The sequence below is a fragment of the Rhamphochromis longiceps genome, linkage group LG23 (assembly GCF_057381845.1).
Source record: "Rhamphochromis longiceps isolate RC_006_pf linkage group LG23, R_longiceps_female_GT1.1, whole genome shotgun sequence".
NCBI classification, from domain to species: Eukaryota; Metazoa; Chordata; class Actinopteri; order Cichliformes; family Cichlidae; genus Rhamphochromis; species Rhamphochromis longiceps.
Window position 1 is genome coordinate 14,418,625 of NC_140578.1, and position 27,018 is coordinate 14,445,642.

At 38.8% G+C, this 27,018-nt stretch overlaps 1 protein-coding gene across 1 annotated transcript in view; it reads right to left on the bottom strand.

Annotated features, from left to right (window-relative positions):
• LOC146641473 (uncharacterized) overlaps positions 1-27,018 on the bottom strand; it is an 84,682-nt gene that overhangs the window by 9,162 nt on the left and 48,502 nt on the right. Inside the window, exon 4 of the mRNA XM_085399335.1 lies at positions 265-470. Coding sequence (XP_085255461.1) covers positions 265-470 — 206 coding nt within the window. The remainder of the gene's footprint in view (positions 1-264; positions 471-27,018) is intronic.

The following is a 27,018-nucleotide window of genomic DNA, read 5'->3' on the forward strand; positions in this document are numbered from 1 at the left end:
AGATGATTATTTGGATGACACAGGCACTCGCTGCTTCTTGTTTTTAAACTCACATAAAAATGAAATGTTACTTGATAATATTGTTTTATGCATTTAGCAGAACAGAATGTGGAAAGAGTGCGGAAAGAATGTTATCACCATTTTAATCATTAATCATTCTGACCGTGTTAGACTGAGTTCAGCCCAAGGGCACTCCATGGTGGGAAAAAAACAGTACACATATGAGTTAGTTAATAAATGCACAGTAAAACAGAACACACTCACTTGATGAGCAGGGTCTCTGTCAGTATACCGAAGAAAATTGCTGCCACTTTAAAGGTGCTGGGAGGAGGAGGGCTGGTGAAGGCCGTCATCATGCAGTAAACAGCGTAGGGCACCAGACTCATCAAAACGGTCGCTGTGATCAGCACGAGCCACGTCTGCCACTGGAAGCTCACCGACCGCCACGGGGAACTCCTCTGCAGCTGGTACTGGACGACACAAAAGAGGAAGCCTCATGACAACGTTCATTCTACATGTAGAAACGCAGAAATGTTTTTGATTCTGACCTCCGTGATCACGTTTGGATGAACCCACTTTAAATGCTCAAAGCAGTAAAAAAAAGCTCAAGTTGCGTAAACTTCATATTTAATACTACAATAACGTTCCTGCGACACTTTCATTTTTTAATTTAGCACCCTGATTATTTCGGAACAACTTCAACTACAGTGTGGATGAAAAGCACCACTTAAAAGTACAATTACCCTGTGCTCATTTCGACTGAATGTGAGCTTGTGTGTGCGTGACATCAACATATTCATGCTATTGGTGAGGGATAAAACGAAAGCATTAAAATGAGTCCTGTCAAGCTGAGAGTATTATGCAAGAAAGACAGGAGAACATGAAGTAAAAGCAAAGACCAACCGTCAACCTGTCTGTCAGCGTCACTCTGTTTATTAATAATGTCCAGACTGCCCGCCTGGAAAGTGAAGGGTGTGCATATTATGCATGCGTTATGTCCTTCTAAGTGGTTTGGTAAATTATATTTTGTAGTCAGTAGCTCAGGTTGTTTTGTTTACCTGAATATGAGCTCAGCAAATCTATGACACGAAGAGTTAAGTGAGCTGAGCCGATGACTATCGCCACGTTAGCGCAGACAGGTAAGTGCAGAGCGCTCTGGCTCAGTGTGAAATCCTCCAAAGTCAAATTCAAGCTGTTTCTCTGAAGTTTGCAAGATTACATAAATAGAGACTCACAATTTTGAAACACAATAACATGATCTGCATTCTTATCTTATTGTTTGTAATTTAAATTTTTGTCATTTAATAATGTATACTTTATTGATCCCTGTGGGGAAATTACTTTCTCTGAGTTTACATGAAATGTTTGACTTGAGTCCATAAATTCTGGAGAGCACCTAAACAACACTGTACTTTCTTTATTCTCCAAAAGAGGAAATAAAATACCCACATTTAGCATACTTTAGACATCAAACATCATTCAAGCTAATTTCATCTATTGGTTAATTTCAAGAGCCAATAAAGGCAAAACGAACGTTGAAACATGTCTTAATAAGGTGTTATAACAGCAGGAGCGCTGTGAAAGGACATGATATTAAAAAGAATATTATTAGCATAAAAAATGGCATAAAAAACAGGTTCAGGCACTCCACAGATTTGGATTAGTTTGTTTTTAATTTCTCTAGCTGACTAAAATAATGGCCTGTTACTGCTTGTCCAAACCTAACTTAAGTGCCTGGAGTGTGCTGACTGATTCACTGGAGAACATACTTCATGTTAAAACTACCAGCTGTGGTTAACGCATTAATATTAAAACACGAACAGGAACAGTGAAATCCCAACAAAACTAAGAGACGGACCTTTAATTGTCTGAAGATAGATATCCTTTCATTATTTCTTCTGTTTAACATGGAAACACTGGCAGATTTTTGTCATTTCAATCTCCTCCCATTCTGTTAACTTCATGGATTAAAACAACCCAACCTTTCCTGTGCAAATTCACATCAAAAGCTCTCAGAGAAAACACTTGTATTGTGAAAAGTTTGCAGTAACTTGTGTAAAAACAGATTTAAGAAAAACTGCGCATAACATTGTTGACATCTAGCGACTGATTTATGTGTCATTGACCACAACAGAGAATAAGTGAGAGAGCAATACCATCCCGAAGGGAAAGAATGAAGGATAAATCATCATTAGACGATAGGGAACGGTCTCAAGATAGCACTGCGCGCCACTTCTGCAGCCCACATGGAAATACCTAAATGCAGCCAATGCTTACTCAGCTGTGATTGGTCAATACAACTTGGACTACAAATGGAAGTACAAAAATGTTGACCCGATCGCCACAGATCTGGTATATCCATACAAAGATCTCAGTTTATAGAGATTAATAGCTGTCCACCTCGTAGAAATTAGAGGCACTCTAGCTTGTAAATGTGTCCCCAGCTTAAAGCAGTCAGCATACACTGAGCAGCAGAACACAGTTTCTTCATATCCAAATCCTAGTACAGTAACTGCACTTTGACCCTGTAATAGAGATTAAACAAAACCTCCTAATATTGGAAGAAACTCAAACTAATGCTTTAACCTCACACCTGCTCTACACATTCAGTGCTTCATTACTTCAGGCTTGGCATGGTTGTACATAACACCTGAAAGCAAGATAAAGCACACACACACACACACACACACACACACACACACACACACACACACACACACACACACACACACACACACACACACACACAACAGACACATATAAGCACTAAAAAATGCATGCAGTCATTAAGTGTGCATGCCTTAAGTCCTGTCCAAATATTGCCTCGCTCTGGAGACAAACCAAACCACTTAAACAGTGTTTGATTAGCGTCTGGAATTCATCTGCAAATGCACACTTGCCTTGTCCTCTTTCATGGCTGTTATTCATTAATTAGATTCTTTGTGCAACTGAGCTATCCTCAATGTTTAAGGTTACATCAGGCCCCAGTAAGTGGCTGGCTGATAACAGAATGCATCCATCTTCATTACTCAGCCCTTTCTGTCGAGGCTTGCTCCTCCACAAGTGAGCAATGTCAGTAGGTTCTAAGAAGCTGATACATTTCATTGCATTCAAATCCTGAACTTTTGCCTCCTTTGATTTCGGTTGATCTGATTAAATTACTGGGTTATGGTTTCCACTCGTGTTCTCTCGTGGTTCTTTTGTGGTGTTTTTTTTTTCCTTGTCAAGGTCGAGCAGTGTCGCAGCCAAATGAAAACCAATCACCTTTTGGGGTTTATATGTGTGTATATATATATATATATATATATATATATATATATATATATATATATAGTCAGTGAATTTAGTTATTCAGAAATGACTTCTTCTGAAATTGAATTTTCTTAAATATCTGTTGGTGAAAATGTTTTTATTAATACAAATAAAAAAAGAAAATACTGCGAGCCATCGTTCTTGCCAAAGAAACTCCAGCCGTTGAGATAAATGTCTGCATAAACCGAGACATGACTGTACTCCCAAGGCTATCTTCTTTTATTTTGGGAACCTTATAAGGAAAGCTATTAAAAAAAAAACCCCAGTTGTGGTGGTCAGTCCTTAATGTTTGCGAGACTGAAAGCATTTGAACACAATCCTAAAAAGGCAGACTGAAATGAAGCTGTTAGCGTCATATCCATCAACCGAGCTGCAGCTTTTAGTCACATCAAGGCCAAACCAGTCTTAGTGTGTTTTATTGTAAGCTCTCCGTCAAATTAATTATCTGTGAAGACGCTGAGTAAGGCGACAATAAGGAGACAGCCAGTCACATCTGTCTCACCTCCACGTAACTCTGCATAGAATGAAAGCAGGTTTTGAGTATTTTGGGGAGGAGAGAGAAAGGAGACGCAGCGGTGCATCGTCTTCGTGAAGGGAACTGATTACAAACACAGTACATAAAGGATATCTACCCCCAGGTCTGCCCCTTTATGGAGAGGAACGCCGTCTTGCCAGAAATTACATTTGCTCTGCAGCCAATCCCAAATTCAAATAACACGTGGTAATCCAAACACTACACTGAGAAGCAATAATTTAAAAACCCAACAAGCAATACATTAAAAAAAAAAATCAGTCTGTTATTTACTCCTGATGTTTTATGACTATGACCTTTAAACACTATACTAATCAATCAATACAGGAGGGAAGAAGCCTATTGGGAATATTTAGATTCTACAGATTGTGAAAGTAGGGCACTATTTATCCAAACACAATCATTATTAATAGCCCGACTGTCAACCCAAATACATTTTCTACATATTTTCCACATTAGCCCCTCTCCCTCCAGAAGTACTTATACACAATGTCCAGCAAAGGAGATAATTAATGAACCACAGCTGTCACGTCAGTGTTATACAAAAATATGTTAGAATCCTCATAAAGTCATGGTCAGAATGTTTGGCCCATCATTTAAAGGACTGTCATGGCGATATTACATCACATAACTCCAATAATAACATCAAAGTTTTAATATAACGTGTTGGAGAGGAACAAACCGCTACAGGTGATGTAATATGGCAGAAGATAATCTGATCCAGGTCTGTATGTTTTTCTGTTTCATCGAGGTTTTTACGCAGCGTTTACATTCAGAAAGAGGACAAGAAGCGAAATGAAGTCTTTGATTTCACTTACAAGTAGAAAAACAAACAAACTTACAGCCTTAGAGCTGCTCTAGCAATATTGCAATTTTTCATGTTTTCAGTAAAATCACATAAAGATTAAAAAAATGTAAAGTGCACTTCTAGTTGTTAAATACTGCAGAAAATGTCATGATGTGTTGGTTAGCTGAATGCTGAAAGTACAGGAATGAGTATCCATAAAATGCTAAATACATTATAAAGTGTTTTGTTTTTTTTATACTGTTGAAACTTTTTGTGAGGAATCAAATTTTTTCAAGTTCTAATGTGTTTCTAAGGAATCAGAGATTTTTTGGGCAAAAATCTTAATATTAGGAAACTGACTGTCAAACACACATAAAAAAAGGCTTATGCAGCTAGTTTTTTACTGGTGTCTGGAACGATACAACGAGCTACTACTGCCAGAACTACAAGATGTTTGCTGACAGCCATTAGACAACAAAAATCAAACGACATGCTTTCACCTACCAGACACTGGGCTGTTAAATACGTTACACAGAGAGATGGGATGGTATTATACAGTCAGGAGTAATATGTTACAGTTATTTTGCTTGGAAAGGCCAGTGTCTAATTAACATTAAGATCCATTACTCTTGCTACAGTAGATATCTAGATTGGGTTCCCCAAGCTGCGTCAGTATTTAGTAACCTTTAACTGGCCTTTATAGGTGTATCGACAAACTCTAGTTAGATCTCCTAATTTCAGGTGTGACACAAATTAACTCTGTAACATGGAAATGCCAAGCAGCTCCTGAGACCGTCTCCCGTGTAAGTGCTGCTTGTTTGCAAGCAACAAGGATGAAGTTCTACTTAGCATGACCAAACTCGAAAGTCTATTAACTTATTGAGATTAAAAGCCTGATGCCTTCCCTCCCCACTCACCCACCCCTCCGTGGCCCCATCCCCCGGCCGACATCACACATCCAAAGGAGAAAGGTGATTGATGAGAGCCATCAGGCTGCTTGGAATCTCTTCTCTCATTAGACTCCTTATGCATCTGAGCCTTTTCAACACACACTGGGAGAGCAGGGGAGGGGGATGGGAGCAAAGGGGGTGTAGATCCTCTGACTTTTTAGAAGATAACTACTTATACTAAAATATTTACCTTGTACATTAATCTCTGGGAAATTAATTTGCCATTATACTTTCTCTCTGGGAAAAAAAGAGACTTTTTTAATTGAGAAGTTTGAATCCCGACTCCCTAATCTTCATGCTTAGTGAGCGCTGTCTCTTTTGACTCACTCATTGGACTGGCTGGAAATTAATGTCCCAGAGGGAGCAGTGTTTGGACAGTCAGGGTGGATCCTATCATCGACCACTGAGGTTCTCCTGAGGAGGGTTAGCTAAAGAGCCGAAAAGGGAAGCAAAGACTGTTATGTATGCATATCCCCAACAGACACGATCAATCACATTAATGCAAGTGCAGCACATTATTATGTACTTAATTTCCAATGGATAGTAACATTACTATAATGTGCTGGTGATTGCACTGCAGTAAACCAACTGGGGTCCATTCTGTCCAGACAAATAATCTCATTACATCAAAGACAACAACCAAGATAAACAGTGAGAATCAGAGCCTTCAATTTAAACTGCAGCTGACTCTTTTCAACTTTTATGTTGCAGATATTTTAGGTTTATAAAGCAGCACTTGTAATGAATTAAAAAGGAGTGTAATTCTTTAAATAACAGGAAAAAGTATGAATTTTACTCATTAATCTTTATTCATTTTATTTTCTGATTTTTAATCAAGTTTAATTTTTGGTTGCTTTTTTCAATAGTTTCAGTTCTATATTAATAACAATATGTGTATTTGTCATGTGCAAAACAAGTTCAGACCAGGTGCTACAGTACAAACAGTTTGTGAACACAGTTTACTCACAGTCATCCCAGTACCAACAAATATATACACTAAAGCCTTCTTAGGCAGGCAGATAGATTTTTCTTAAATTTCCTAACAAAGTGTTTTTTTTATTTCTACGCTACAGGGTTTTAACTGGCTCAAGATTAGCCTTTAGGAGGTGCACGGAAGCAGGACTGATGCACGCATAGTTTAGCCACTGATTCTGTGCAGACATACTTCTTTCTAGTAATTAGATAAACAAAATGCATTTTATTCCCAAGTAAATTAAACCCTACAATGTTAAAGATAATTATTATCACAGTCCTGGTGATTTTCCTTCAGCGTGAGGTCACCACCTCTTCAGTGTTAAATTAAAAGTACGGCAGTTGACAATAATGATAGAATCACTACACTTGTAGGATATTCACTCGGCTCTTTTATTTTGTAGGAAACAATTAGATCAAAGAAAACTATTTTTATTTTATTGATGAACATCCTGGCTTAATCTAACATTCCTGAATCAATTTAAATTAAATTATTGTAATTCAGAAATCTTTTCTAGATCACATGAAGGGAAAAAAAATACTGAATCACTCAGTGTTGAGGAAAAAAATGACAGCGTTACATTGAAATGTGTTTTTCTAATCTAAATACCTGAATGTATAGATGATAATCTCAGAGACCTTAACATGATTTTGCACCAGACTGAAACAATGGAAAGGGTTACACAACTCCTTCAAGAAGGAAATCCAACACAAAGTGTGGCAAAAAACTCAAACTTAAAGCGACATGCCTATAAAAAACATGCACATTTACCCGCTCGTTTATGATATGGGTTGGATGTCAAGTGAAAAACCAGGAGAGATGGCAATCATTCGCTCACACTGTTGCTATGCCAGCGATAGAAGTTGGTCTCAAGCAAAGAGTGTTAAAGCTGATAGTGATGTCTTTCTTGATGATTCCATAATTTTTCCTCTACTTAATCTGTAAAACCAATCATACCATTAATTGAAATATTATAACTGAATTTGTTTGAAGTCCCAAATAGCTTTGTGTCATTTCCTATGAAGCAAAAAAAGTTGAATGAACATCCTCCAAATTTTTTGCCAGGGGTTGTAGTACGATCACTGTGTGAGAGCCAGAACTGCAATGCAACCTGGTCTTTTTACCTCCTCCTGTACTTGTTACCTGAGATTCGAACCCGACTGTCTGGTTCTTTAAGCCTTTTCTCTTGTATTGTGTAAACCCGACACGTACTGTGTGAGAATGTGAGCAACAATGCATAAATCTAACCATGCGGTTTGTACAGATCAGCCAAACGGCATCACGTTACAATGATCTGACATTTCTTTCCCACATTATAATAGCAGGGTTAATTAGGCCCAGCTTTCAACAAACCCACTAATGTATTTCCCTTTCTTTTACCTCAGCAGCGCAGTATCATGCATATTTAACACCCTTTCACAGACTTGGTGTGTTAAAATGAGTAGAGAGAGACATTGTTTTCAAACAACTCATCGAACGAGCTTTAGCTTAATTATGGTATTGGCTCAGGTTGATGAAGCCTGTCTGTGATATTGGTCATATAAGTCTCCAAAAAAAAAAATGATGTTGCCTGCCTCTGTCTGTTTCTCATATTCATTTCAAAATGCCCTTGCTAGTCTCAAACTACTGATGAGTAACTTGGAGACTGGTTGATTGTGGCTGAATGTGCGTCCTTGTGGGGAAGTGTAAGGCACCGCATGTGAGTGGGAAAACAGAGGATGCATTGTGTGGAACAGATTGTGTGTCAGAGAGACAGAAAGAGGGAGAGTTTGTCTATGAAGGGTGGGGTTTTGGTCATCTGCCATCGGATAAGATATCCTGACAAGGCAATCAGAGAGAAACAAATTCTGCAGCCACACGGGTTCAACTCTCTCGTTCTTCACCCTGATGAGCTTTTGAAAAATGGAGCTCAGTTGAAATTGGTTTTGTATGAGAGGCTTCAGATCTGTCGCTTGTCAGGATTATTGCCACCTGTCTTCATTGGCTGCAAAGGTCTGTTAATTAATCTGCCTCTCCTTCTTAGTGGCCAGAGAGGACGGGGTGAGCACTGTGCTGTCTTCCCTTCTCAGCACTGATGTGTCAGATGTGGTATTGCAAACAAGCCTGATTTAGCATAAGACTGCTGCGATGTTAAGCAGCAATCCTAATCAGTATCATTAAAGTACTGCATCATGTCCCCTTCCTCCCAATTTTATCGGGGAGGCTCGTTAATTGCATATTTAATTTAATTTGGTTAATGAAAGTCATGAGAAAATTTATTTGATCGATAGTAATATCTCTTGTGATCAATGAAGCTGCAAACAGAGCTCTTCATACATTCTCTCCTGACTGATCATGTTAAACCAAAATGAAGTGCAAAAACATCTATTTGGTGCCAAAGAAATTAACGCAATGTGCTCTGTTCTATTAAAAGTAACATCCTGATATCAGTAAATGTAAGTGGAAGCCTGCAGCTAAGAGCATCAACATGTAATCCAGCATTGATTAATTGGACATGGACAGATTAATATGCCAGTGGATACTCATGCCAAGCTTATCAGAGTAAAAGTGTTATTACACAACCATCAGCTGTGTGGCTGTAAATGAGCAGAAGAGTGGAGATGGATTCAACCAGCCAGGTTATTGCACAAATACAGGGAAGGGTTGGGGGGGCATCAGTGGACTTGTTTCCTTTGTTACGTGGGCCCCAATCACACTCCCACAGGAACTTGCCACTGGCCCTGGCCCTGCAAAGTGTCAAACTGATCAAGTGTTGGCTGTGATTGTCTGCTGCTGAGTGTCTGCACCTGTGCATTCCTCTAAGTGTTGAGATCCCAGTGATTTCTTTGAGTGAAGTTTGAACTTGGCCTGCATTTTGCAGTCCGGGCGTACCCAGACTTGCCTGGCTGCGAGCGGTTTGTATTGTACACACACTTCTGTCACTCTCTGCCGTTCCTTTGGAATGCAAACCGCCAGTGTCACAGCAGAGCCATATATTGGGGCTGCGTGTTTTTGTTGCGGTGCAGGTGCAGTTTGGGATGCAGGGCCGAAAGGCTTTGCCAAGTCACGGCGTGCAACTGATTGGAAAGAGCAACAGTTGGAGTTAACCGCATACACAATGAAGTTTCTGTTTCAATAACAAGTCTGAACAAAGAAAAAAAATCATTAAGTAATGTTCATTATACATTTCCCCTCTGAATACATGCCACTGTATCCATAACCAACAGTACTTTTACATATGTTTGATTAAACTAAAAATGAGCTGCTGTTTCTCCAAGGACATATTTTCATGTGAAGAATACTTTTTCATTTAGCAGATGCTTATATGCAGAACAGCGTTGTTGCCGCCCACAGGTATAATCAACCAGAAAATTAATAATCCTACTGCAGGACTACAATAAATCATTATGCTTTGGACAATTAATAACGGAGGCGAAGCTTGGGGTGTCTGATTACAATAGTTACGATGCATATCATCAAGATTTAAATTTAACATTTCACAATGGAATTTCAGACACCAGTGCACATTACTGATGTTTAAATTTGGCATTAGGGCGGGTCATGGGGGCTGAGGGATGGTGTGTGTCTTCATCCATTACTAACCAAAGTGCTGCAAAATTACAGTGCAGCACTTTTTATAGCTATAAATTTACACTTAGTGCACAGTGATTAAAGGGAAAAGTAGGAAAAAAGTGCTCTGCTCCATAATTGGGAATAAACAAGTTGAACACCAAATCTTTAATTTAATTCAAAGATTTAAATTTAATTTAATTCATTCATATTCCAGCAGAGTTTCAATTAATGTAATCAGTAGTTAACGGGTCAGACCTCGCTTTCTTTATTGAACTTGAGAAACTAATTATATGATGGAACACGACCTTTAATTTTTTTGCTTTTCTGAGTGAAGTATGCTACAGTATGGTGTTCCACAGGGAAGTTGTCTGGGGCCACAGTTTTTCTCATTTTTCTTTTAGGATGAAATCCCTCTTAATGCGACATCACCTTGAAAAACCAAAAGGATGAAAACAAAATGAGGTTACTGAGTTTTAATTCTGTAAACTTTTTTGTTTCAAGTGTTTGGACATTGAAAACACTGGAGGGTCGTTTTTTTCTATGACCCTCCAGAGCTTCTCATGGCTCCAAATGGGCCTTTGATAGGTTACTATGCACATACGAATATTAAGATTGGTCCATATATGGTTAAGGGGAATGAGTCTTTGCTACCTCACATAAGAGAAGTTTGTGCATTTTACCGTTAATCCTGTTTTGTTGAACAAGAATAGATTTTATGCTCAAACAAAATGCTTTAGGCTTTATTTCAATTTAAATTCCCTTAGGGTAAAAGCTATTGTTTACAGGAAAAAGATATCTTTCTATTTTATAAAATCAAAACCTACTTTAAAAAGTACTTATTTCAAAAGAACTAGGTTTTTTTTAAAAACTCTGATTAAATAATTCATCAAAAAGAGGACAATTTCATATTTTCTAACCCTAACTGGCATCTGTAAATGATCCTCATCTACCAGTCCACTATTTTTTTCCCCAGTGACCTCATAATCCAGGTGTGTAGACATCTGACACTCTGGAGGCAAAGGAACACGGGCTCCTCTCAGTTTTGACATCGAGCTTTCAAGAGTCGAAGAAGAAACAGAGAGGGGGAAAAAAACACCAGGGTCCAATACCTGAGCAGGGTAGTCAGCTCATTGAGTGGACATAAACTTCCTCCACCTGACATGTGGTGGGAAGAGGATTAGTTACACACGCTCAGCCTTGGCTGACTCACAGTTTGTGGAATCACAAAGTAATCTTGAGGCACATTCACTTAAGAGGCAGCTTGATGATCCCAGGCCAGTGATTTATACATCTTAGGAACGTTGCGAGGCTGTAAGAATTTGTCAAGTTAGAATCCTAATTAAAACTGTTAATCACAGATTCCTGTTTGTTCAGCACTCGGGCGAGATGAAAAATGTGATCAAATTATTCATTGCTCCCTTTTAGACAGGTAAAGCTAGCATAGCCTTGAGCTCCAGAAGTTTTTTTTTCCTTCTTTTTTTTTTGCTTCTCCTGAGTTTTTTCAATTAATTTGATTTACATCAAAATTAAAGGTTTACATTAGCAACTTTCCCATCTGGTCAATTCGGACTTACCCGTTCATGAATATTGGCATACATTGAGAAATTCCGAAAATTCACTCAGGGCAGGTTTTCAGTTGACTGGATCAGAGGGAATACTTAAAACTCACAGCAGTATATTGCTCCTCTTAAGAGTGAAGCTTGGTGCTACACTGCACTAAGTCAATGTGTTTGAGTGAATTATATTTTCTTAGCCCTAAGATTTCATACTAATCACTACGCATTTTCATTCTATTGCAATTAAATTACAATTCGAATTTAACAATTACCTGTTGACCCACAAAATGCTTTTAAGGGCCACTTCACCGATTTTCCTCTTGTTTCATATCAAGAAGGGACAGCTATGCATGCAAATGATAAATATACTATATTTACCTGCACTGTAAACTGGGAATTATCTATACTGGCTGCAAATAAAAAAAGCTTTTTATTATTAACAAAAACAAGTATTGTATGTGTTGTGATCAAGTAATTAAAAAATAATCTACAAAAAGTTCAAAATAAAGCCCATTTCTGACTGGCCACAGCTATAACATCTCATCCAGAAATTGTTTTGCACTTCCTGTCACTGTTATGTACTGAGAGCTGAAAACGTGGAATGGTTTATCATCAGAAATTACCAAGAAATACAAACACATACCAACGCATGCTGCAGACTCTTTTATTTTTGTCTCTTCAAGGCTCAAAACCAACCACAGGTACTTGTGTTATAGTTTTGTTACATTGTTTCCATTCATCCATCCATTCTCTTCCGTTTATCCAATTCAGGGTCACGGGTGGGCTGAAGCCAATCCCAGCTACATAAGGGTAAGAGGTAGGTACAGATATGGGTGCACCCTGGACAGGTTGCCAATCTGACCCAGTGCTAACATAGAGACAGAGGTAACCATTCCCACACACATTCACACCTATGGGTAAGAATCAAAAACTAACCCACCCCACTGATTGCATCTCTTTGAACAGTGGGACAAAGTCAAAGTGCGTGGGGATAGCACGCAAACCCCACACAGAAAGGCCACAGCTAAATGGTGGCGTTGAACTCAAGACCTTCTTGCTATGATGCAGCAGTGCTAACCACCGTGTCATCATGCTGCCCATTTCAATGCTTCCTTATTGTATATTTCTGCTTTGGACTTTATCAAAACCCCCATAACTATTTACTATTAACTATACAGTTTGTTTTGCTTTGATGTAACAGACATGAACAAGACTCCTGATCAAATGGACTAACGCAGCCCTCTAGTAGGAAAACCTCTGTATTCTTTCAGTTTTAGTTACAGACACAGAACACAGGAAGCATCAGGGAGTCGAGGAGAAGGGCCGAGAAACACAAACGGTAGTATTGCTGCCCGCTGCAAAGAGCCTATTAAAAACAATGTGGACACCAGCAGGCAGTCAATCTAAAGACCAGTAGTGGCCCCCTTTGATGTACTCTAGCCGCTTGATAACAGCATCAGAAATGTATGAAATATTACATCAAATAGTTTGACCACAAGATACTCCTTGGTATGTGGACAGAGTGAAGATGATCTGAGACCACAGTGCTGTTTTACTGTATTCCAATTTTAAAACTGCGAGTTTCAGTTTGAAAACATATTTAATTCTCAAAGAAATGCTATACCAAGAACTGTCAATCATTATGATTTATTGTCCTGTACCAGCACAAATGGGAGCCACAGGGCAGTGAGGACTGTACAGGGGCAGCTCTGCTTTGACTCTAAGTGAAACCTTAGAAAATGATGAAGAAATAAATCTTATCACTGTTATGAGAAGTTACAACCCGTTAACCTGGATTCCCATTCCCATTTTCTTCACATATAAAGAAATGATATGTTATGTTAACCTTAAAAGTATACTAGGAAAGACGTGACACCCTGGGTGAGTTGGGTAGTTGGTATGATGACCATATATTTATACACAGAAATACGCTGCTCTTATAAAAAAAGGCCGACGCATCTTTTCAATTTCTAATCTAAAAGAGCTAAAGGAGGTGTATCAGAGTGAGGCTTTCTACTTAACCATGTCCATTTATTCCAATCAATGAAATGGACTTAAAAGCCTGCCTCTCATACAAACCTGGTTCAAATAAAGGTCAGCTGCTTTCTGAAGTTGAGGTGAATAAAGGCCAAACTTCATGAAAAATTATCCACATAGGTCAACATTTCATAAAACATAGTACACATACATTTAAAGCTTGCTGCATGTGTAAAGCACAGCCTAGGTGATGTTAAAGCATAATGTGTTCATAATGGGACGTATTCAGTGTAAATTACAGGTGAGACAAAAAGTGATGTCCGATGGCAAGTTCCACGTCCAAGCATCTAAAATTCATACACGATGGATGTCTAATATTTAGATGTTTATTTTATGTGTTTAAATTTGGCTGGTATCATATAAACGTAAACATATATTTTTCAAACAGTGCACAGATATCGGTTTCGAGTACCAGTGAGAAAGCAAACAAATGTTTACGCTGAGTATAATTTCAAATAGATCAAATGTACAGCCCTGGGCAAATGTAATTACTGAGATTATATCCCGAATTAGCAGCATTTTTGTTTGTGGCTGGGCTTACAATGTTTATTATGATGTAAAATAAGACCAATCTGTTACATGAATATATATATATATATATATATATATATATATATATATATATATATATATATATATATATATATATTCGAACCCTGAAACTGTTTGGTTGAGGGTTTGGACAGGAGACAGCACTAGAACTCATACATGCCTCAAACCAGCGCATCAGGATCCTCCCCCCAAGCAAACAGCCACTACAAACTCTCCAGGGATTCCACTTTGAGAAACTCCTGGTTAGTGGGTAACAGTGAAAAATGTGGTGGTGGGTTCTGGAGATTAATTGGCCTACTTCCTCTAGTGTGACACCCCACTTCTCATACTTCCACCAATGAAACAAGGAAACTGTAAAACTGTACATGATAAGGCTTGTTGGAGGTAACACTGCCTCATCACCACAATCTGTAATGAAGCCAAACACACACAGTACAGGACACAAGGGGCCTCATGCTGTACACTAAGTGCCTATGATAAGACAGAAAACATGACATCATGCCGTGGTATATCTCTGTGCACTATCACTATGCAGGTTAATGCCTCTAAGCTAACAGCTGTTTTTGATCTCTCCCTGGATGAGCTAAAAGCCATTCCAGTGAAACGCTAAACTACAGAAAAGGATAGATTGACATAACTAGGTAAACCTATCTAGGCCATAGCATCCAGACCTATAGAGCATGGAAATATGAAACTAAATACAATGACATCAGGCCTATTGATGCTACTTGTGTCTAAAAAGCTTCTTAGATCTACTGCAGAAACAATAAAGTGCTAAAGTTATCCTGTGAATACCACTGTATATAGCAAAAAGGCATTGTTTGTTGAATTCATATGAAATACAGAAAATGCATTGCTTCTAAGAACTAATGATAATGACTTGTAGTCATGACAAAGAGTGTTCAAAATGTGGATAACGCTGCACATTATCGATGGGAACGATCTGGGACACTGCTTCAGTTCACTTGCATACTAATTCTGATTCATTCACCAACGTGTTCAGTGTGTATACCACACAAGTAGAGGATAAGGTTTTTCTTTTCCCTGTCTACACGTTCTGACTTGTCTCCATTCCCAGTCTTATTCCCATATCCCTATGTTTATTCCGAGGCATAGATAGTTTAAAAGATGGGCATAGCTTCTGGGTCTGAAGTGAAACCAAATCAGAAATGCTTAAATTTGAAATTATTTAATGGTCAGTAGGGGGAGACTCTTGTGGTTGCAAAAAGACTTAGAGAGAACTTAAGGGAAAACAGCCCAAAGGGTTTCTTCCTCCATAAGCATTTTACTGATCACTTTATGGTCTCAATTATGGGCTATGCTCATTAGCCAATGGGCATGCTTTTAAAAACTCATCAGTTCCCCCCCTGCACGTCATGTCTGGTTTCAAAACACCATGATGGTGACAGCAAAAATGCTCAAGGGGTAGCAGGGAGAAGCAAAAAAGGCCAAAATCCAAATCTTTAATCATAAAATAGGCCAAGGCTATCAGGCAGTAGGGCAAACAAATCCAGTAAAGTACAGGCAGAAGGCAAAATCCACAAGAAGTCCGAAAAGTCAAACACAGAGAGATAAATAATATCACAAAGGAAAAGCCAAAGTATGCGAAAAAGACGATCTTGGAGAGCAAAGCTGATTATGACTGAAACAGCACAAAAGAACAAAGTATGGAATTTCAGCTAACTGAAGTATACGAGAAATGGAGATTTCTAAATAAAAAACGAAGGGACTAAGACGAGGATAGAGAACTAGAAAAAAGTAACTAACTAAAATAACTAAAACTCCACATTGTGGCATATATATTACCTTTAAGAGTCTTGTACATGAACACTGCCACACATTTCAGGCAGCTTTCTGAGGCGATGATAATAATGTAGCACACAAGTGCCACAAATAGTAGAGCAACAAATGTAAAACGTAAGAAGTGGGGGGAAAAGGGAAGTTCAGTTCATTGCTAACTACAGTTCATGCCAATGCCAATTCCCATTCCCCAAAACTACAGATACTTTTTGATACAAACAAACTAGCATGGCTTACAATGTCTCCTTTTTTATTTTTGTGGTGGTTCTACAAACACTTACAAGGTCCTGCTGCTCACCTACAAGGCTTTAAATAGTTTGGCACCTCTCTGATCTTTTGCACCCTTATGTTCCATCCCGTGCTCTCCGATCCCAGGATTCTGGCCTTTTAAAGATTCCTAGAGCCAGAAAAAAAATATATCGGGGAACGTGCTTCTTCTTTTCGTGCCCCGTTTTTGTGGAACAACCTCCCTCAAGATATTAGGCAGGCATGCTCTGTGGAGGTTTTTAAAGCTAAGTTGAACATCCACTTGTTCACCCTATCGTACATGTCTTAATTCTTTGCCTTTTAGTTTTTTTTTAAATCCTTTTTATCGTTTTTGTATTGCTATGCATCACTTTTATTTATTTATCTCTTTATTTTCAAATAGCTGTACAGCACTTTGTCTGAAAGCGCTTTATAAATAAATGTATTATTATTATTATTATTATTATTATTAATATTACAAAGTATTTGGCCCTGCATCAATGTGAATTACATATACATACAGTCTCTCTTTGTGAAAACTTAGCCACAAAGAAAGAATGCAGTGAAATACAGTACAGGAGTATCTGGAGGAAATGAGTTATTGCTGGAAGTTTGGTTATTTTTCTAAACGCAGAGAAACACCAGACATTTTTAACTGCATGTACTATAGAGAGGATCAAAACCACAGTCGAAAATCGCTGCTGATTACTGCAAAAGACTGCCAGTCTTCCTTTTCATGCATGTGACTTTATGAGTCAAAACACTATGCCATCTTGGAATGATGTGGTGTTGGTCCATTATGTTCTGCTAAAACGGCTGCCAGCAGCTGAGGCATGGGCTCTACGAGACCTTTGACCTTGTGGTATCTGGCAACAAAACATTAACAGCACATCTGTTAAATTCTAATTTGTGAGTTTGAGTTTAAGCTATTGTAGAACAAACCTGCTCCAGCACATGTTCAACCATACTGCCACAGGTTCATGGTTTGTCAGACTGCTGCTCACAAAATCAAGCCCACAAGCCTTGATATTTAGCAAATTCCCAAACCTGGAGATACACATTTTGGCATTGCCATAGTTGCTCAAGTTTAACCCCCCCTTCCCCCCCACATCTGATATTCTGATGGAGAGAACTGACTGTTCATTTAATGTCCAATAATGTAGATATTCCAGGTCTCGAGATGAACCACTGTTAGGAGACAATCTTAATACTTTGGGTCTGGACATCTGGAAAAAGGTTTCCTTGGAGATCAAGTATAAATAAATATCACATCTTGCTACAGGAAAGGGACATCAGATTTAAGGATGAACTCTTGTATTGTTGTTCCTTTAAATTCTGCTTATCATATTTTGATGCGACACACTTTTGCAGTGTCATTGCCGAAAAAAATAACAGTGACCCTGTTGCTTACCATTTTCACTCTTTCCTGGGCCCCCTTATCAGATGATTGGATAACATACATTCTGTTCATCAATAGCAAAAAGCAATCAACAAACAAATCTGTGATTACCAGAAATGATCAGGTAAATTGCTTCTATTGCCTCCTTAGCTTTATTTATTGCATTGGTTCTGTGTTAATGTGATGTTAGTGATGCATTTCAACCTAATGAGCTGAGACAACGGTAAATTAGCAGCTAGTAAATTGATACATTGCTGTTGTTTTCAGTGAATTTCCCTATGGGAAGCTGCTGCTAGGCCCTGGTGGGCATTTGTGTCACTTCAGTACAAAACAAATGGAGGCAGTTATTTTCTGTGGAAACTTATATGCTCTTAAAAATAACTTAACAGTTTAATTAGTGTTTAGGACATTTTTTCTTATTATTTCAAGTATGTAAGTGGTTCTTGTAGTTCGTAACAGGGGTTTCAAACATATGCCCAGGGGGCCATAATGTCCCTGCCAAAGGTTCCAATCAGGCTGTTTTCCAAAGCACATGCTATTACATCATGATAGTATAAAACCTGTCTGTTTCATAATCATCTGCTTCATCATCACACTTACATGCTTCTTACTATCAAAGACGGTGCTCATGGCCTCACATGCCACACAAAAATAAGGACCAGTAGCATTTCTTCGTAATCCGAGAATGTGCGTAGCAGACCTCAAACACACTGTTCAAATTTCTCTTGTTCTTAAGACATCTCACTGTGTTCATCTGCCTCTAAATGGATGCTTCATTAAATATGAACATTTTTAGAATGTGCTGTTTAGCACGATCGCCTCACAGCAAAAAGGTCCTGGGTTTGAATCCACCAGCCTGTTTAGGCCTTTCTGGGAAGAGTTTGCAAGTTCTCACCATGCCTGTGTGGGTTCTCTCCAGATACTCTGGCTTCCTCCCTCACCCCAAAGACAAGGATGTTAGCTTAATTAGTGAACCTAACTACAACTTGGCCAGAAGTGTGAACATGAGCGTGAACCACTGTGACCCTGAACTGAATAAGTGAAAGACAATGGATTGCCTACATGTGACTCATGAACTAATATGAGTTTGACACCCCTGGTTTACGACATTCTAAGATAAACATTGTATAATATGTGTTAATTACTGATTCTCAGTTATAGCCAGTTATAATAAAAACACATTTTTTGTTAACTAGACTATTATTTCCTGGAAAAAAAATCTATCCTACTTCCTGTAATCAACTGTCTCGCCCTGTGACTGAATAAGATGATCCATCAAACTTTATGCTGCACTTACATTTACACTAAATACTGACCAGTGGAAACTGTTTGAATGACGTATATATATTTCTTGTCTCTGAAATTAGGAATTTAAAGGCAAGTAAATGAAACTGAAAGGTTTGTAAAATTATGTATAACTACAATATTTTTTAGATGCCAGTGAGGGTGAAAAAAACATAATTCACCAGTTGCAAAAACGCTCATGAGACAAACATCTCTCTGAACTTCACCATCCTATTAACCATACTGGGACCCCAAATATTAATCTTGGACCCCCGGAAGGGATCCCAACCTGCATGTTGGACAGCGCAGTGTAATAACTATGTCCTCTTATATGTTTAATGAGGCTGAAAAACCAGTGACATTTTAAAATAAGTATGGTAATGTTAGTCAGGTATTGTAATAAAGTTCAAGCCATATTGAAATTCTGAACAAAGTGTTTAATGGTTGGAATAATTTTTAAATGGAAGGTGTGGTTCAACATGGGGTGCGCTTATGAATTAGGCACAGCAGCTGTCACTCAAGTCCTCATCTGTTGCAAATACCCTCGTCCTCCAAGCCATCTCAAGGTGTTCATTCTACCATGTGACAGCCCCCTTTGTGAGTGGGCCCCACTCTAAAAGCCCATCCAGACATAGATGCGCAGCACTGGTGACCTTTAATTTCATTCAGACTGTGTACAAATGACTGCAGCATAGCCCACTTAGGAAAAAAAGCCTGTGAAAGAAAGTCTTTGCGAGATTGTAGCTACTCTGGGTTTCGGCTCACTGGCATTATCTACTCCCTTGCTTTAATGACTTCCCGCCGAGAGGAGCCACGGTGAGAGCCTTGGCAGTCAGACTAAGAATAGCATTAGACACAAGGTTATCTGGGCATTACACTCACTGTAACATGCAATTAACTCTACTCGTCCATTTTCATTATACAATTATTCATTAATGTCAATTTAATTTTATGCATTGTTCTACATGACCAAGGCCTGATTACGAGGCCCTTGCACTCCAATATCCCAAGTTAACTGGTGCCAGCCTCACTTGCAGGCCGACTAATTGCAATTTAGCCCTAGACAGCACCTCCCTCTTTAGGCCCTCCATAATGGAGCAACTGATTCACAGACAGGTAACGATTGGAAAGACAAAGTGCTTCTCTCGCTGAATGGGAAAACAAATGCACTGCTGCTAAGCTGTTTTCTTTGTGATAGCACTGAGGTCTGCCCTTTGTATTCAGAGAGGGACAAGAGGTAATATGTTTCCTTAAATCCTATTTGTCTTCCAATTCTATCTCCATATAGAAATAAGACCCTATTAAATCACACAGGAATGTCTATACTGCGACTGCAACAGAATTAAATTTCTAGACAGATAATTTGCAATCCCCATGTCAAGACTAAGAGGCCCATATGTAGGTTTTTCATTCTAAACCAGTCAAAATAGTGATGCGGAAAAGAAAGTATTTCTGAAACATTTATTGGTTCTTTGGGCTGTTTGCAACATACTGCATGCCAGAAGAACAGCCAGAGAAAACTACTGTCACCGTGTCAAAGCCCGAATCAAAGAAGCAGAAACGTACAGTAGATAGACCAAAGCAGGTAAATCTGAGGGTGAGTTTATTTCCTGTTGCTTAAAACTTGTGGCACAAAGTTAGATAAAACAGGATCAAATGCTCTGAAGAACACAGAGAGCAATGAGGGCTAATACTTTGTTGTTTGTTGTGCTACAGAACTAGAGTGCCTTCACTGCAAGAGTTTCTGTCATTATTCCAACTGTAGCTAAGTTCAGCCCAATTGTTCTTTGACAAACTAAAATTGCAGCAATTTTATTTTGGAATTTCGAATTGTTTCTTACTGCGTTGAAGGAGTTGGTGTGTCAGATATTTTTGGTACAGCGTTGTTGATAACTGATTAGGGAGACTGATTGGGGAGGTTAACCAGACCAGCGCATGCTGATTTGTTTACTTGTGTGACCTGCAGATTTGGATTTTATACCCTGGTTACCCTGCGACTCAATTCTTATGGAGGTCGGGAAATAGTGTAAGTAGTGGGCCTGAGTTGCCAACAGTTTGGATGACTTCCTGGAAAAACTTTCTGCACTTAGCTCATTAGGTAGCTTAATAGCGTTGCTGATTCGGGATGTGCACAACAAGCTGAAAATATCTCAGAAAAGCAAGACCCCTGCGGGAGCCTGGGGTTGCCTTCCTAGGAAAAGTTGTTGAGGTCTTGTTTTGGCCAATCGCTTTACTCAATATATTACCGACAATGATTTATGTGTTGCATGGCAGTGAAACCCCAGACCCAAACACAAGTGGCTCCAATGCACATTTAGTGAGCTGTACGTGAAGCTGGACATCAAGGGAGAAGATAACACAGGTATGTCCAGATGACATGGAGAGTTATGGAGATGTCCAGTTGAAAAGGCAGTGAACTTTTTACCTGGACTGTTTAACATAGTCTTAGAGAGTGAGAGGATGCCTGAAGAATGGAGAAAAATGTGTACCGGTACAGAGCTATAATGTAGTAAGTGGGATAAAGCTGTAGAGACATAGCATGAAGATATGGGAGAGAGTTGTTAAACTTGGTTAGGTAAAGAGGTGACAATCAGTGAGCAGCAATATGGCTTCATGCTGATAAAAAGCATGAAGCCATATTGCTTTGAGAGTGTTAACAGAGATGTATAGAGAAGGTCAAAAGGAGTTGAACGATGCCTTTGTTGATCCAAAGAAAGCATGTGATAAGTGATAGGTGCCTAGAGTGGATTTGTGGTATTGCACGAAGCAGTCAGAAGTGGTAGAGAAGTACGTGAGAGTGGTGCAGGACATGTATGCTTCTTAGTTTTAAACTAGTCAGTTAGTCTAATTTTTTTCATGGTTAGTCAGCTAAGAAAAATCGCCAGGAACATCCCTAGTTATGATTTTGATTCCTTATGGTGAACCCTAAAGGGAGTAGCTGAAAGAAAAGTGTCAATCCATGATGCTGAAGGACAGGTAGCCAATGGATGCAACAGCAAAAATAATAGTCCAAAGCATGATTGTAGAGCAGGAATGGGAACGTCACACAGCTGGGGCTTTTTCTTAGCCTTCCACATCTCCTCCCCTGTCCCCTGGCATCGGGAGAAACCAAGGACTGGAAGCCTGGCCCCCACAGCAAACTAAAATCATATAGATTCTCAGAGGACAACCATGCAAAATTGCCTTCTGGATCATTTATATACTGTTAAATTTTCAAGGACACTATAAAAAAATGGCCCTTTTGAGGCCAGAAAAGGTTTGTCAAACTTTAGCTTCAGCCGCACTCTGATTATTTTAGCTGTGCTTTCTTTGGAAGTGCGTCAATGTTGCTGCCGTTGCTAATTTTGAGCATAAATGGCCACATCTGAGTTTTGAATGTGTGTAGCATTTACCTCCTTTCTTTGCCTGGAAGATATCACCTTGCTGCTATATGTGTGTTTTTCTTCAGGTTGAGCGTTTTATTAAAAATGATCAGCACATCACTAAACAACAGTATTATCAAACTCAAAATACAAATGAGATGATGCACACTCCAACCTGCTGGAAGCTTAAGAAGAAACATCAGGAAGAAAAGAAATTAGAATTTATTCTCTGTGGACTGTGAATGCCTAAACAAATATCACAGAAATCTTTCCACATTGTTGAGAGACTTTAATGTGGACTAAAAAACTGGACTGAGAGACGGACAGACCAACATCGAAGTCCCTAGAGCTGCCTCGGTTGTGTAGCTAAAAAAGGCTATGACTGACCTTTCAGTTCCATCCATCTGATGGTAATTAGGTGCAGCGATCCCAGTGTTTATGAAGGTATTAACACAACAACTGTTTGGGCTTTTCCTCCCATCTTGTCTCTGTCCTCTTTAATGTCTTTCACAGCACGCAGAGCTTTGTGCAATAGCTAAAACCATATTTAAGGCCAGCAAATGCTTTCGCACTCGTCTGACAGGAAATTTGCCTCATGCAATAATGGTAAAAAGGAAAAATCATAAACCACGAGGGGCTTTTTTTCTTTTTTTCATACACCTGACATAGAACACATGATTAAAGAGTGCAAATTTGAGGGTGACCCCAGGCCAATTGGACCTGTCTTTCATGCACTGATTCACATCAAAGACTCTCAGGCAAGACTCCTCAAGGCATACAGTATGTGATCAAAGCGCTCTCCTCTTTGTAAATTCTATTTTATGCTTGTTGTTCATATTACGTTTCAGAGTGACCATACAAATCTCACGTGTAATTGAGAGGGTAAAAGACATTTTAATTCTTACAGAGCCATGTTTCAGGCACAAAACAAGAAACTGTAATGCAAGATAATGATTAATGTACTTCTTTGCTGATTGACCATTGAAAAGACTACTCTTTTATTCTTCTGTTCGGCAGACTTTGTAAGCAGTAGGGCAGCAATTATTGTTCATTTTCAGACGGGGAATAATCAAGGCCTTCAAAAGAAAATTAGATAATAAGCATATAAAATATGAAAGGAAAGAAACAGCCAACTCGAGTCTTCAGTTGGAATAAAAGAAGATGTGATTAGCGTCGCCAAAGGTTTACAACATTTTGTTTGAATATAGCTGATATAATTACTTTCATGTTGAACTGAATTCACTTCATAACAATATATCAGAATGAGGTGAAATATGTCTGGATTAAAAGAGGGATAGTTTTTTTCCCCTTCTGTCTGGATGAGGATAATTTTGCAGTCTATTCTTTTAATTTATACAGCTATAGTCATTACAATTAGAAATTAGAAAAGACAATTTTGTGCACTTTAATTAAGTCAGTTCAATTCCATTCAATTCAGGCAATTCGGGTTTATTAATAAATATATACACATTATGTGGGCTCTGCAAAATGATTCAATATCTGTGATGCATGTAAAGACTTTCACTGACTTAACAAAAGCTTCAGAGCTACTTAACAGTAGTGCTCAGCTTTTCAGCACTTTTTTGTGGCTGCAGCAAGGCAGGGAGTGTAAGCACAAGCATGTATACACACAAAAGGACCAGATCCCATGTAAAGACAGCACAGAGGCACTAATCATGGCTGCACAGGAACAAGCTCTGAGCACAAGATCCATAAAGGCGGGGGGGTCTACCACACCAGGCAAGACCCCAGGTGCAGGCTGTGTAAAGATGCCCCTGAGACAATCCAGGATGGTTGAGAATGATCGAGCTAAGATCCTGTGAAACTTCCAGATACGGACAAAGTGGTGATGGCTAACCAACCGGACATAGTAGTGGTGGACACGCAGAAAAAGATGACCATAACGATAGATGTAGGTCAACATCAGGAAAAAGGAACACGAGAAGCTTGAGAAGTACCAAGAGCTCAGAGAGGAAGTTGAAAAGATGTGGAGGGTGAAGATAACAGTGGGCGCGAGGCTCCAGCAGATCCCAGGAACAACATTCAAGGTCTTTGTCGAGAAGAGAGGAGTCCTAGGAACAGCAAAGGCACTGCGCAGGACCCTCAAGATCCCAGGCCTCTGGTAGAGATCCCGCAGGGCGAGACTGGATTTCTTAATATTCACTCAAGCATAAAGCACTATGTGACTGACACACAATTTGATAAAATCACTTTTTAAAGTAAGAACAAATTTTACACTTTAAAATATATTCATTCAGAGCCCTCTCTTTCCATAAGAATGGAATTCAGCAGCATTTCATTGGCTCTAAATCTAGTTTCAAATCTGTTTATTGAATCAGAATCGTTTGGAATCCCTCCTCCCATCTATGAGCAAAGTAGCAAAGAAGAAGAAGAAGGTTCTATATGGGATGCAGGAATGAATAAATCTGTGAATTTTACAAACTTGGAACTGAATCCAGAATGAAACCAGTAATCAGAATCCATTCCACAGTACAAGCTTAAGGTAAAACAAGAATCCCAGTGGGAATTACTGCTCCACTGTCCATAATTAAGTCGATGCCAGTGATTTCCAGATGCTGGTCTTCATCACAAAATATATACAAACTCTATCTTTGAGGGATGTTGCTTCAAGCTGCAAAGAGGAGTTGAAGAAGTCAAAATAAGAGTCCATGGAGACACAATACCGTTCTTCTGAAATGATTATGGTAAAAACAACTACAGCACCAACATGGTATTCCTGCATTTATTGAATGCATCTTTTAATTAATTGTGTAAAATTTTCAAACAGATGATTGTAGATCAAATATTTAACAGTTTCCTATGTTTAAAAGGCCGTTTGAATTTCAAATGAAAAGTGACAGCCCTAGTGTCCATATTAATGTCAATAAAGAAACATGTCACTCAGTGCAATGGTGTGGTTCACTGGTGTGTTTGTAATAGTTTTGGGACCACAATAGAGCTCTGCAGCACAGAGGAACAATCTCAAATACAGCAGGCTTTAGTTTTTAGAAGCAATTCAACTGTAGTTCAAGTCCTTCACACAATTTCTTCTAAAAACAACTACAGACTATAACTGGTGCTCTCTCTTCAACTTGATGCAACTTTTAACATTTTACAAGAGCCATGTCTGTGACAGGAACATCTGTAATATAATGAGCGCAGTGTATTTAGAGAAAAGGCCTAATTTAGGAAAATAAAAGCTTTAATAACAGAATGCATGCAAGTAAAAAGAAAAAACAGTTATCAATCATGATCGTGGCTGATTGGTGGGGACTGATTAACAGCTTTTTGCACCCCCTGCTTCTGTTTCTTTTTTTGTCTTTTAATTAATCCTTGTTCACTTCACCTCTGGGTGTACTGTGCATCAGTATAACAAAATCGAATGAAGTGCATCCCTAGGGGGGTAAGAGCAATCCTCATAAGATTATAATTGTCAAGATGAAACTGTCCAAAATAAGCTGGAGAAAAACAAATGTTCAAACATGAATTAGATAGTGAGTTCCCTTGTACAGTGAATACATGCATAATATTTTTGTTATTGTTGCATTATTAATCCATGCTTTTAAATCATAAATGCCACAGTAAGTGTCTTTGGAGAATGAGACATTTTTCAGTTTTTTTTCTCTCCTTCTTTCATAATTTACAGTATTTGGCAGAAAGGAGGTCCGCCACAAAAAAAAAATCTTGCGCTAAAAATCATCTCAGATTGGTTGCTTTTTAAAAATGTGACATTTTTGAGATGGAAAGCTCTCGTATAACCGAGCTGAGTGATTTTCTGGGTAATCATGACAATAGGATAATTACAGCTTGAAGAAAACATGCTGCATTTAACGTGCGGCATATCAGCCTGTCTCAGCGTGCAATTAAAGGACATATGGGAATACATTAGGGTGGTAACGAGAGACCGAACCCTCTCTGTCCTCGGCTCTCTGGTCGGGAGTGTTGAGATGGGCCCTCCGATTGTCCACTGAGAGTTGTTTACATTTCCTCAAAGGCTCCATTTAGTTTCCCCTGACAAGGTGGAATAAGTGACTTGGCCATGATGGATGGAGGCACCTGTCCTAATGGTGGCTCAAACTGTGCCCACTAGTGCACGATACATTGATAAATTGACAACAGTTGGGACATGCTCTGCTAGCAGGGAGAATGAGGCTACTAGGACATCCGACTGCTCACCATGCTTCCACGTCAGTGCAAGCGACCCTCACAATGTGGAGGTCCCCAAACAACTGCAACACAGGAATGAGTATTCAGAGTAGGGGGCTGACGACTAATGCTTGATCTTTGCCAAAAAACAAAAAAGCAATAAAAATAGTCTTGGTTACATTTTTAACTATTGCTGAATTGTTTTGTTTGAAGAACAAAAGTATTTTTGATTAAAAGTTAGAGTAGATCAGTCTTGCTTAGAGCCAATTTCACTTTTTTTATTTGTCTTTAAAGTGCTACGAGTATTCCTTTAACTTGAGCTTGAGCATGGATTTCTTCACAAATAAAACTGGAGAAAAAAATATTAACAGTTGTATCACAGACATATAATTAAGTACAGTAACCCTAATAACTCCTGATATTTACTTACAGTTTCTGTCCTATCAATCTTTCCAAACTACAATAATTTCTCCTTCGTCTCTTCCATCATAAACATATCAGCGTGTCTTTAAGATCCCACTGCTGCAAGA